Source organism: Bubalus kerabau, chromosome X, assembly GCF_029407905.1.
Source record: "Bubalus kerabau isolate K-KA32 ecotype Philippines breed swamp buffalo chromosome X, PCC_UOA_SB_1v2, whole genome shotgun sequence".
NCBI lineage: Eukaryota > Metazoa > Chordata > Mammalia > Artiodactyla > Bovidae > Bubalus > Bubalus kerabau.
In genome coordinates, this window is record NC_073647.1 from 65,480,821 (window position 1) to 65,495,260 (window position 14,440).

At 36.0% G+C, this 14,440-nt stretch overlaps 1 protein-coding gene across 1 annotated transcript in view; it reads right to left on the reverse strand.

The window, feature by feature from the left end:
• The window catches only part of IL1RAPL2 (interleukin 1 receptor accessory protein like 2), a 554,878-nt gene that overhangs the window by 37,014 nt on the left and 503,424 nt on the right, over window positions 1-14,440 (reverse strand). Inside the window, exon 5 of the mRNA XM_055564253.1 lies at window positions 10,402-10,531. Coding sequence (XP_055420228.1) covers window positions 10,402-10,531 — 130 coding nt within the window. The remainder of the gene's footprint in view (window positions 1-10,401; window positions 10,532-14,440) is intronic.

Consider the following 14,440-nt stretch of genomic DNA (forward strand, 5'->3'; position numbering starts at 1 on the left):
CAGTTTTCCCAGCACCACTTGTTAAAGAGATTGTCTTTTCTCCATTGTATATTCTTGCCTCCTTTGTTAAAGATAAGATGTCCATAGGTGCGTGGATTTATCTCTGGGCTTTCTATTTTGTTCCATTGATCTATGTTTCTGTCTTTGTGCCAGTACCATACTGTCTTGATGACTGTAGCTTTGTGGTATAGCCTGAAGTCAGGCAGGTTGATTCCTCCAGTTCCATTCTTCTTTCTCAAGATTGCTTTAGCTATTTGAGGTTTTTTGTATTTCCATACAAATTGTGAAAGTATTTGTTCTAGTTCTGTGAAAAATATCATTGGTAGCTTGATAGGGATTGCATTGAGTCTTAGATTACTTTGGGTAGTATACTCATTTTCACTATATTGATTCTTCCAATCCATGAACATGGTATATTTCTCCATCTATTTGTGTCCTCTTTGATTTCTTTCATCAGTGTTTTATAGTTTTCTCTATATAAGTCTTTTGTTTCTTTAGGTAGATATATTTCTAAGTATTTTATTCTTTTCATTGCAATGGGGAATGGGATTGTGTACTTAATTTCTCTTTCTGTTTTCTCATTGTTGGTGTATAGGAATGCAAGGGATTTCTGTATACTAATTTTATATCCTGCAACTTTACTGTACTCATTGATTAGCTCTAGTAATTTTCTGGTGGAATCTTTAGGGTTTTATATGTAGAGGATCATGTCATCTGCAAACAGTGAAAGTTTTACTTCTTTTCCAATCTGGATTCCTTTATTTCTTTTTCTTCTCTGAATGCTATGGCTAAAACTTCTAAAACTATGTTGAATAGTATTGCTGAGATTAGATCTTATACATTCTCACTACGTTTTTAAAAAAGAGTTAATTATGTTAACTATGTGAGCTTAACTAATAAAATGGTATATGTCAATTATACCCCTATAAAATGAGAGTAAAAATGTAACCTAGAGAATGGAAGAAAATGTTTGCAAACCATATATTTGATAAAGGGCTAATATCCAAAATATATAAAGACCTTTTTACAACTCAATATAAAAAACAAACAAACGGACAGACAACTTGATTGAAAAAAATGAGCTAAGTACCTGAACAGACATTTCTCAAAAGAAGGCATACAAATATCCAACAAATATATGAAAAGGTGCTCAAATTCACTATCATGAGGCAAATGCACATCAAAATCACAATGTAGTCACCTCAAATCTGTTAGAATGGTTATTACCAGAAATACTGGCAAGAATGTGGAGAAAAGGGAACCCTGTAAACTAATGTGCAACCACTATGGAAAACAGTACAGAGATTCTTCCAAAAATTTAGAGTTAGAACTACCATATGATTCAGCAATTTCACTTCTGGGTATATATCAAAGGAAATGAAATAAAGATCTCAAAAAGATATTTGCCTTTTCATGTTCATTTCAGCATTATTCATATTAGGCAAGATATGGAAACTAATGTTTATCAGTAGGTGAACAGAAAAAGAATATATGGTTTATATGTACAATGGAATATTATTCAGACTCAAAAAAGAGAAAATCTTGAAATTTGTGACTACACAGGGGAATTTGGAGAATATTATGCTAAGTGAAATAAATCAGACAGAGAATGAAAAATACTGAAAAATATTGTATGATATTACTTATATATGGACTCTAGAAAAGCAAAACTAATAGTAACAGAATGGTGATTTAAAGAATCAGGAGCTGGAGGGTAGAAGAAATAGGGAGATGCTGCTCAGTGGATGAAATGGGGAAATGCTGGTCAAAGAGTACAAACTTTCAATTATAAGATGAATCATTTCAGAGTACCTAATGTATAGCATGGTGACTATTCAACTATACTGTACTATATCCTTGAATTTTGAGAGGAGAGTAAATCTCAAGTGTTTTTACCACACACACACACACGATAACTGTGTGGTGATGGATATGTTAATTAGTTGGTTGTGGCAATCATTTCACAATGTATACATATACCAAAACACTACATTGTATACGTTAAATATATACAACTTTTATCCATCAATCATACCTCAATAAAACTGGAATTTTTTTTAGGTCACACAAGAAATAGAGGAAAGAGAACTGAATCCTCCAAAATAAAATAAAACTTGTAATTCTTGGATCATAGGGTAGTTCTCGTTTTAGTTTTTTGAGGAACCTCCATATTTTTCCACAATGGCTGCACCAATTTACAATCCCACCAACAGTGTACTAGGGTTCCTTTTCCTTCACATCCTCACCAATATTTGTTGTGTTCTTTTTGATGAGAGCCATTCTATCAGGTGTGAGGTGATCTTTCATTGTGATTTTTGCATTTCCCTGATGATTAATGTTGTTTAGCATCTCTTCATGTGCCTGTTGCCCTTCTGCATTTCCTCTTTTGAAAAATGTCTATTCATGTTTTCTGCTCATTTTTTTTATTGAATTGTTTTTGTTTTATAATGAGTTGTATGTGCTGTTCCAGTGTCTCTTCATTGTAAATAGTCCCTTAAACCAAGTTGAATCCTCCTTTGATGACTAGGTATGTTGCAAGTCTCTGTGTCTTTATTCTGAGTATGAGTAATAATTATCTAGGAATAATTGAGAATGTCATTAATAGGAGATAGTTTTTTTTAAACCCTCTTAAATAAACAAAATCTTTATTTTAGTGTCATTTGCTTTAAAAAAAAATTCCTGTTAAAGCCTTATTAGTCAAAGACCAAGATCAAATTCATAGGCTGACACAAACAAAAGATTTATTGATTGGATCCACTATGGTAGGAATGCTCCAGAGGACCTGTGGATTGTTTCTTGATTGAAGGAAGAAGAAAGCATCTGTTGTAATGTTTAGGTTCTCACAAAAGATTGAAAATGGTCTAAAAAAGCAGGGATAATTTCTGAATTAATTGCAGCTTCTGAGGCAGTTGGTGGGGATGGGGGAGGATTCAGTAGGAACTGCGTATTGTCATGAGGTGAAGGTGGTCTACTAATTGGGTATTCCAAGGAATATAACAATAGCAAAGCAGGTCTGAGGATCACTGAGAAAAAAGCAGTAGTCATTCAAAAGAGGTGGGGGTCATTACAGCCTTATACAACTGCTTCACAACCTTGGGAGAAACTGTTTTCTGTTAGCTTTGCAGCTGGCTTTATCTGTCTGTCCTCCCAGCCTGATTAATAGCTAGACTGCTTATTCTCAGTCCAAACTAATTTTTACTCTTTCAGTCCCGAGCAGGTTTTGGCTCTTTATATCCTAAGTGTGAACTACAAAAGATAATTCTGAGCAATTGAGGATTCTTGCTAGCTGTGTTCTGATAAAGTCATTCTAGCTCCATTGGAACTGTGAATCAACTGCCCAAAAACTGCTCTTTCTCAGTCTCTAAACTTCAGATTTTTTATGTGTAAAATAACTTATATGATTTATTTCAAGTGTTATAAAAATTCAATGTAATTCGGGATGTCAAAAAATTTTTGCAATATACTGTGTAGTACAAAAACATGGAGGGATTATTATTATTATTTACTAATTATAGGTTCTTGCATAGAGCAGCTTATAACACAAAACACCATATTTGAGACTAGGCATCTATAATCTGTTTAGTAAATGAAGAGAGAGAACAAATATGTCTTAGGCAGGTTTTAAATATTTTATGCCTAGGTCAAGGTTAAGACCCACTGTGGAAGTGAAGCTGTGAATAGTAGCTGTGAATAGCTAATTAAAAATCATTCTTCATATAAGTTACATTAAGGTTGCCTTTGGGTAAAACTATGCTGCTTATGAAGTTTACCTTTCCACTGAAGGCTCCTCATGATTTACAAAATCTATACTTACATATAGGTGTGATGAGATTTGAAACTTATTTAAATCAAAGGCAAAGTGATCAGTCAATATTCCTTCTTCCAGTGGGATGAACTGAGAGTGGGAGAAAAGATGAGATGATGTGCATGTTTGGGGGTTGTTTTGTGACATTTTTAGCTCACTTTGGAGGCAGCCAGAGCAGGTGGGGATGTTTCAAGGCGCTGAAAAAGCATGATGGAAAGTTGTCAAAACAGACCCCTTCATTTTGCCTTGGGCTGTGTGGCAAAAAATTATATTCACAGCTCCATATTATTTGTTTAAATTGGTGAGATGTTAACAGGTTATTTTGTGTCTTTAGCATAGATTAACCCTATTTTAGGAATAAAATCCTTTCATACCTGTATTACATGCCCTCCTTTGTTAAAGAGTATTTGACTCACTCAAGAAATGTATACATTAAGGTTAAAAAAGGATGGAAACAGAAGGCTGGACAGTGGTAGAAGCATGAGTGAAGAAAAACAGAACTTACAAACAAAGCCCATATTCAACTTATAGCCTTTTAGGAATTGAAAGTAAATTATATTGTTTGCATGTTAACAATCTTGTCTGAAAAGCCTTAAGATAAATTGAATATGTTTTTCAGGTCAAGAATTATAAAAGATTTGGTAAACTTGTTTTATGGTATTGCCTGGGGGAAAAACATTAGCTATTGATATGGAGATTTGTAAAGTGAAATTTATAATAGAAAATTACTCTCCATTGGGGCAAAGCAATTGCACTGAAATTCACGCAGTCTCCATCAGCAATCAGATGCAATTCACAACCCTGCAGGGAAGCTTAAAGACTGTTATTTCTTGTTTAATAGGATTAGTTCAATTTCTCTGGCATTTTTTATTAGAACTGTGGAATATATACCTCGCTGCAATTTTTTTTAATTCTCAAGTCTCTGGTAAGATTAATGAAAAGGAAATTATGTAAAGGTGTGGAACTGGGATGGCCTTGCTAGAATGCTCATACCCAAAGACTACTCCTTTTCATGAATTCTCTTATCCTACTTCACAAGCTGTTCCCATTAACTTTAAACAGAGGGACAGAAATTAGGAAGTCCTCTCCTAATGATAGTTTCTACTGGCTCTCCTCCAAATAATTATTTGATTTGTCTAAATAGACATGGAGCTTGTAGAGAGCAGCTTGTTGCAAGGACTTTAAAATGGTAGGTAAAAATAACCAAATTTTCACAGTTGCAGTTTATGCTACTGCACATGCAAAATTCCCTTAACATCCCTACAGATGACATCTTTTGGAGTCTGTGGAAAGGCTGTAATGTGGTTTGATAGGCTGGCAGCTGTGATTTGATACTACATTTAGGTTCAAATTTTCTTAAGGCTCAATCTCTTAGCAACATCATAGACTTTGTTAGGGCTATGCCAATTTCTGCCTAACAGGAGATAAAGGGGAATCTGTATGCCTAGAGTGGAGTTTGAATCTCTGGTAATAGGTTGCAAGTAAGGAGATACAAGTAACTATGGTGGTCAGAGTAACCCAGAAAACAGTGAGAACTCCAAAATCCTGGTCAGGATTTGATCAAATATGCTAGTCAAACTACAAGGGAACTGCTGAATAAAGAGGCTGTACTGACTATAATCTGAGTAACATTATTTCATCAAGCCTTTGATAAACATCCAAGCTTTTTCCTTAGGTAGATTTTTTTTTCTTCAAAGTCTCTACTCCTCTGAGGCAAAACTAAGAGATAAAAAGTGTACAACATACCCTTCAAGTTCAAGCTGTTGCCCAGGCAATGGAGAACCTAGGCAGTGTGGTTAGTCTTGCCAGATCCATTGCCGTGGTGGTATCTTCTCCATAAGTTAACTGCTTGAAAGCAACTTATTTACATTCCCACTTGTTAGATCTAGTGGGTAGTGCACTTCTGACATATGTGCACAACACAAGAGCTGTGATTCAATTAAAATATGAAGCAAGTACTATACCCTGAGGGAGAGCCATGCATCCAGAAGGAAATTTTGCTTGCAGAAATTCTTTTGAGGGGAATCTTCTACTTAACATCTTCAGCATTCTGCTGTCAGAACTCTTCCCTTTGGAGAATACACATGGGCTATGAAAGAATGCAGATCTTTTCTTGGTGGAACTAAATGATATGATTAGCAACTATGTTTGATAAAGCTACCAGATTTGTTCCAATCCACCATGTGGTATAAAAATCTTCTTTCAAGGACATTGGTTTTGGAAGCCAGAAGACAGAATCTAGTAATTAACTTGTGTGTTAGCATAAATGGCCATAGCCTGAAGGAATTCCCACACCCACAAGCTCCCAAATAGATCATAGATCACATAATTAATATTGCAAAATGGCCGACTGTGTGTTTCTCTTGGCCAGGATTCCCTGCCTCTTTGTTTGCATTCTCTAGTTAGCTAGTAAGGTTTTGTGAAATTTTCAAAACAAATTCCATGTTACTTTCCTCCCCTGCAAATACAGGTATGTACCCTTTGTTACAGGAAGGGTTACAGATGGTGGAGAAGAGGATGTAACAGAATGAAATAAACAATGATGTTTCGCAAGTCCTGAAAGGTTGACTTCCTTATAGCACTTAATACCTTGTTGATTAATTTTGCACTTAATATAATGTCTAGGACTGGATTAAACTGTTTCACATATGTGTGCTTTGTCTCCCACACTCTAGTTATTTGCTGCTAGAGCAACTGCATGGCCTAACTTTTCTTTTGTGAAATGGTATAACCACGTTTGAGTGTAGTTTGGCAGATTCTTAAAAAGTTAGATAATCCTGGAGAAAAAAAAGGATAGTTAGAAGGCTGCCCAGGTGGCTTAGTGGTAAAGAATCCACCTGCCTATGCAGGAGATGCAGAAGATGTGGGTTCAATCCCTGGGTCAGGAAGATCTCTTGGAGAAGGAAATGGCAACCCACTCCAGTATTCTTGCCTGGGAAATCCCATGGACAGAAGAGCCTGGTGGGCTACAGTCCATGGAGATGCAGAGAGTTGGACATGACTAAGTGACTGAGCATGCACAAGTTAAAAAATAAGGACATTTGAAAGAAATATTAGCTTTAGTTAATAATAATGTATCAATTTTGGTTCTTTAATTTTAACAAAAATACCATAGTAATTTAAGATGCTAATAACAAGATCAACTGGGTATTGGGGGTATGTACAAACTTTCTATATGATTTGCTATAAACTGAATGTTTATTCTTCCATCCCCAATTCATTTGTTGAAATCCTAACCCCCTAATGGGATGGTACTAGAAGGTGGGGCTCTGGGGAGGTGCTTAGTTCATGAGAAAGGTGCTCTAATGAATGAGATTTGTTGTTATTGTTTAGTCGCCGTATTGTATCCGACTCTTATGTGACCCCATGGACTGTAGCCCATCTGGCTCCTCTGTCCATGGGATTATCCAGGCAAGAATACTGGAGTGGGTTGTCATTTCCTTCTCCAGGGGATCTTCCTGACCCAGGAATTGAACCTGTGTCTCCTGATTGGCAGGCGGATTCTTTACTACTGAGCCAACAGAGACTGTAATGAATTAAGATTAGTGCCCTTATAAAAGACACTCCAGAGAGCTGTCTGGCCTCTTTTGCCACGCGAGGACCAGTGGACCATCTATCAACCAAGAAGTGTGCCCTCATCAGCCACTGAATGTGCTGGTGCCTTGATTTTGGACTTCCCAGTCTCTATAACAGTGATAAATAAATGTTGTTTAACCCCCTCAATCTGTGAAATTTATAGCACCCAGACAGAATAGGACACTATCTTTATAATTTTTCTGTAAATCTAAAATTATTCTAAAAAAGTTTTTCCAAAAAAAAAAAGCTTACAAAGAATTAATACAGTTAAATGTATACCGACTATCTAAGTCATCAATTATATGTCTAGATATTTATCCAAGAATAAAGGAAATATATATGCAAACAAAGATGCAAACATGTATGTCCAGAGCAGCTTTATCTGTAATAGACCTCAAACTGGAAACAACCCAAATGTCCATCAACAAGTGAATGGATAACCAAACTGTTTACATCCATATAACAATACTACTGAGCAATAAAAATAGTGAACTACTGATACATGTAACAAGACAGATACATCTCAAAATAGTCATTTTTAAGGAAAAAAAAGAATACATACAACATGATTCTGTTTATATAAAACTATAAAATGCAAACTGATTGATAGTGACAGATAGATGAGTGTTTTGAAAGAAGAGGGGCATTACCAAGGGGTACCAGGAAACTTGTGGGTAATTTATATGTTCAATATCTTGATTGTGGTGATGGTTTCATAGGTAGATACATTTATAAATCAGCCCTTACAGATTGTATACTCTAAACTGTGTGTTTATTGTATGTCAATTATGTGCCAGTAAATCTGTTTATTTTTTAAAAAGTCCAACTAGTCATGTATGGGAGATGGGAAATAATTATCTTAGGCTCATATAACTACTACCCTTGATCAGGAAACATAGCTCTGTGCTTCTTGGTAGTGGAAAATTTGCTACTTTGTACCATTCTACCTTCTACTGGCTCTTTGAGGACCAGTTTCTTTCTCTGAAAAATGAAGAGTGACCATTGAAGTCTTCTATAAGCAAATATATGAGAATAATTTTAAACATGTATCTTCTGGAATACTTTAAAATAAGTTCATTTGCATTAATTTCATAAATCTTAAGTTGAAATTGTCTAATAAAGTGTTACTTATTAGGAACCTTAAAGATTAAATGTATGCAGGTGAGGAAGCAACAGTTAGAACTGGACATGGAACAACAGACTGGTTCCAAATAGGAAAAAGAGTATGTCAAGTCTGTATATTGTCACCCTGCTTATTTAACTTGTATGCAGGGTACATCATGAGAAAAGCTGGGCTGGAGGAAGCACAAGCTGGAATCCAGATTGCCGGGAGAAATATCAATAACCTCAGATATGCAGATGATACCACCTTTATGGCAGAAAGTGAAGAAGAACTAAAGAGCCTCTTGATGAACATGAAAGTGGAGAGTGAAAAAGTTGGCTTAAAGCTCAACATTCAGAAAACTAAGATCATGGCATCTGGTCCCATCACTTCATGGCAAATAGATGAGGTAACAGTGGAAATAGTGTCAGACTTTATTTTTTTGAGCTCCAAAATCACTGCAGATGGTGACTGCAGCCATGAAATTAAAAGACGCTTACTCCTTGGAAAGAAAGTTATGACCAACCTAGACAGCATATTAAAAAGCAGAGACATTACTTTGCCAACAAAGGTCCATCTAGTCAAGGCTATGGTTTCTCCAGTGGTCATGTATGGATGCAAGAGTTGGACTGTGAAGAAAGCTGAGCGCTGAAGAATTGATCCTTTTGAACTGTGGTGTTGGAGAAGACTCTTGAGAGTCCCTTGGACTGCAAGGAGATCCAACCAGTCCATTCTGAAGGAGATCAGCCCTGGGATTTCTTTGGAAGGAATGATGCTAAAGCTGAAACTCCAGAACTTTGGCCACCTCATGCGAAGAGTTGACTCATTGGAAAAGACTCTGATGCTGGGAGGGATTGGGGGCAGGAGGAGAAGGGGACAACAGAGGATGAGATGGCTGGATGGCATCACTGACTTGATGGACGTGAGTCTGAGTGAACTCCTGGAGTTGGTGATGGACAGGGAGGCCTGGCGTGCTGTGATTCATGGGGTCGCAAAGAGTCGGACACGACTGAACTGAACTGAATAATATAAATGATACTAAATAATAAAATGTATATTTTTTGTTTTACACCGCTATATATTCAACAAGCAAAATGAAAAAAACACATTTTAACATTAGCTGCACTAAAATACTGATTTACTTTCCATTTCATGATTCTTAATAGGGGTGGAGTCCCAATTCCTATTGAAGTGAGAAAGGTATATTATATGTCACCATCTCTGAAATCCAAGAGATAATTTGATTGACTACCACAGACTGAGTGAGGTAGAAAAAATTACCTCTTACAAATTGTACAAATGTGATCATATACATAGGATTAGAAAACCAGTAGAATAGTAGTAGAATAGATGCCTATACACTAGGGAGTTATCTGTCTGAGAGGAGAGTGAAAAGAGGTTGAGAGATGTGTTAACCTGAAAGTCACTTTCAGAATGAGCAGTGGGTACTGGGAAAAAATAAACACTATTTAACAAGAGTCAACAGTTATTTTGACAAGTACTAGCTTATTACTGCCACCACAGCTTTGCACCTATGACATATGAAAGTTGTCTGTTCCCAGGGAATAAATGAGTATTTTCCCTGTGGTCTGAAGTCACCTATAAAGTTTGGATCTTTGCTGGGACTGGGGATACAGTGGCCTAAGCTTTGAAACCATAAAGGAATTTGCTCAGGCAGCTTTAAGGGAATCATTATAACTCATGGCATATTCTTAGAACCTGAGAAAACTTCCTTATATTGGAAGCTTATACATTTGCATTTTTTAAGGCAGGCAGCCTCACTCTCTTCACTAGATCAGCTTTTAGAAAATGGAATGATTTGGAGTTGCAATTAAAATTCTAGGCAGAAGCTCTTCTAGGATGTTCCATTGCTTAACTAAAAACCAGCATGGAAAAGTAAGCAATTCAAGTTCTGTACCTTATTTCACCTTCTCTAATGTGACCTGCAAGTTCCTCAATAAACTTCTCCCCTTTCATCCAGTAGATCATTGGTCCAGACTCTCCACTGAATCCAAAGAATGCTTTGCAAGGGATGTTCAGAGGCTTACCTGAGAATGACAGAGAGAAAAACCATTAGCAAATGGCTCTGGTTATCACTGGGAGACAGAAAAGGACCATTTAACATCCAAAGGAAAACTCAGAAGTGACCCATTTTCAACTCTTCTTCCAATCATCTTATCACTCACTGTAAATGAGAAAATTTTTAAATGGTTACAAGGGCTTCTGGAAAATTTTAAAAGTCAATATATTATCAAAAATGAGAAAGTAAAGAAAGTTACCAAGTTTTTAGAACTGTTGATTTTTACTGCTTCCCTGTTATGAACTAACATGAAAACATCAAATAGAATCCTCTTTTATTTTCCTTGTTTGAGAATATTAATAACTGCTTACTTGGACTTGCCTTTGAAGTTAACATTAATCAAAGTATAAGTTAATTTTTGATTGAGAAACATAGACTATCCACTATTACTAAGACTGAATAGGGAAATTTTGTTAGTTCTGATGATTGCATATTCTAAGAAAAATTGGATACTACAAATCAAAGAAGAATTTTATAATTACAAAAATATCTATAGAAAGTACATGGAGCAAAAATTCAGTCTAACCATATCTTCAATCTCTTTGTGTCACCTATAGTACTTAAATAATTCTAGGCAATACTGTAGCATTTTACTATGCATCTTTGATTATAGCTAAAAATGTTTTAATTATAAATGTATCATCAACTGTATAAGCAATTATTTTATGCTGGCATTGATTTTATTTTTTTCTTACAAAGTAGATAAGTAAGGGAAGAATGGTATAGAGAGCACAATCTCGACATTCCTGACAAAGGAATCCCCCAACACATAAATCATAATATATCACTTTCTCTATAGCATGCAATTTTTGCCCTGGTTGGAACATTAAATGAAGCAATTTCAAGAATATTTTTCCTTGAAGAGTACATGGTAAAGTTGTTCCCACAATCACTCTGAGCTATGGACAATTTCTCCTTTCTATTCTTAAACTGATTCAAAACTTCCATGTTTCAAGAACCATTACTTTCTGAAAACCTTTCTATTTAATCATGACTAGCAGATGGCTTCCTTTGAGGACCACTTACACCAAGAAACAGTTTTAATTGGAGTTAGTGTCTACACTGTGACAAAGAGAAAATTGAGAAAACCTCATAGATATATGGATGCTGGGTGATAGGCTGGGCTTAACCATAATAAGTGACTGTTACCAAATATTTGTCTTTTTATTTTATTTTTTAGGAATACTGAAGAAATTTTTATCAATAATTCTAAAGAAATTCAAATTCTTAAGGTTTATTTTAAAAATGATTTAGGATTACACAGGGCAGTACGTGACTACATGATGAGATTATATTTCTAATAGGGAAATTTGGCTATGACACATAGGTCAGTTACCATCTTCTATTCAAAGAAATTTTAATGATAGGGAAAAATGTTTTTTTTTTTTTCATTTCACATATGATATTTTACATGTTTCCATACCATTCTCCTATATCATCCTGCCCTCGCCCTCTCCCACAGAGTCCAAAAGACTGTTCTATACATCTGTGTCTCTTTTGCTGTTTCGCATACAGGGTTATCATTACCTTCTTTCTAAATTTCATATATATGCATTAGTATACTGTATTGGTGTTTTTCTTTCTGGCTTACTTCACTCTGTATAATAGGCTCCAGTTTCATCCACCTCATTAGAACTGATTCAAATGTATTCTTTTTAATGGCTGAGAAATATGTACCACAGCTTTCTTATCCATTCATCTGCTGATGGACATCTAGGTTGCTTCCATGTCCTGGCTATTATAAACAGTGCTGCGATGAACATTGGGGTATACATGTCTCTTTCGATTTTTATAATGCAAACTTCTCTCTCAGCAAAATGACATGTCATGGACCTTTGGGATCATTCAATTATTGTCAAAAGCTTTTATATCAATAGTCTTTTATGTTAATATATGTCTAACACAAATCTGAAACAAGATTATTAATTGTTGCTTTGAACATACGTTTTGTGATACAAGCTTGTGTGAAAAATAGAAGACAGCTTTGTATAGCTAAGAGATTTGAATCCTTGTTTGGATCTATCATTAAAAAGTAGACTATATGGCCCTGGGTAGATAACCAAACTTTTTACAAACTGATTTCTCATATATGTAGTAAGAGTGGTAATAATACTTTGGAGGCTCAGATAAGATAATCTCTACAAAAATACTTGGTGAATTCACAAGTCCCATCCAAATTTATCATGGTTGTGTTTTCCTTCCAAGGCTTGGTCTTTCAACAAGTAAAGTTTGAGACATAATCCTATGTGTCAAATTAGATAGATAAGTGTTTATTAATATTTGACCCTGTCAATCTCTTGTCCTCTTATTTATGAGTTTTAAGGGGGAATACTCTTTTCTTATCAATAGTCTATAAATATTTCCTGGATTCTAGAGTAGGTATGATTCATCCAAGCAGGCCCTTTCTTCTCTAAATCTGAACATAGGGTCTTTTTTATGACTTATTGTTCTTCATTTCCATGAAATTGAAGGTATTACAGTATGTCACAGTAGATAACAAAAGATCTAGAGACCGATAAGCATTATTATAAGGATCCTAGTTGCTAAAACTACCAGAATATACATTTATACAAATAAACTCTAGTTGTCATTCCTTTGGGCTATGTTGAAAGAATATATCAAATAAAATACCTTTTTTTGGTGGGTATCCACCTGCAATGCAGGAGACCCCAGTTCGAATCCTGGGTGGGAAGATCCTCTGGAGAAGGGACAAGTTACCCACTCTAGTATTCTTCAGCTTCCCTGGTGGCTCAGAGAGTAAAGAGGCTGCCTGCAGTGTGGGAGACCTGGGTTCAATCCCTGGGTTGGGAAGATCCCCTGGAGGAGGGCATGGCAACCCACTCCAGTATTCTGGCCTGGAGAATCCCCCTGGACTGAAGAGTCTGGCAGGCTACAGTCCATAGACTCGCAAAGAGTTGGATATGACTGAGCAACTAAATACAGCATACAGCACAGCATGTGGGTACTCAGGCCTGGTTTGATTTTAATAGAAAAAGAAAATTATAGCAATGTGCAAAAAGGTGCCTCCTTGAAGTGATCTATCAAAAATGACAGTATCTGCCCTTTCCTTGATACTACATAATGGGTACTGACTATTGCAGCGATTTCTCCTGGAAATATTTTTACTCTCCCATCAAACAGGTTTTTGTTAAATAAATGCAAGAGACATGTTTCAGCAGCCTAGATTCTTCAAATGCTGAACAAATATCCTGAAGCCTCTGTTAACAGCCAAAAGAGGAAAACAGTCCAATTATCATGCACAATACTTTGAGGAGAGTCCCAAAATGATCAGCTCTTGTGCCAGATAGTGAGAATCAATATGTGCCAGGTTGTGGGCACCTCTTCTCTCAAAAGGCCTGGGAGGGATCTCAGCGTTGATTGAGCAAATTACCTGAAACAGTTTCTCCAGGCTTTTCTAAAATTTGGCTTATGTGCATATGCAAACTCCTATCTACCATTTCCGTTTGCTACTGTATTGTTTTGCCTCCAGATGTTTTCAAAATCATTCCTATGGTACTGTATTCCTTACTAGTAGAGATGATCAACTCATATTTATATCTAAAAGGATTTTACAGTAGATTTAAAACCATCAACATATTATTTTTTTATTTTATTTTTAAACTTTACATAATTGTATTAGTTTTGCCAAATATCAAAATGAATCCACCACAGGTATACATGTGTTCCCCATCCTGAACCCTCCTCCCTCCTCCCTCCCCATTCCATCCCTCTGGGTCGTCCCAGTGCACCAGCCCCAAGCATCCAGTATCGTGCATCGAACCTGGACTGGCAACTCGTTTCATACATGATATTTTACATGTTTCAATGCCATTCTCCCAAATCTTCCCACCCTCTCCCTCTCTCACAGAGTCCATAA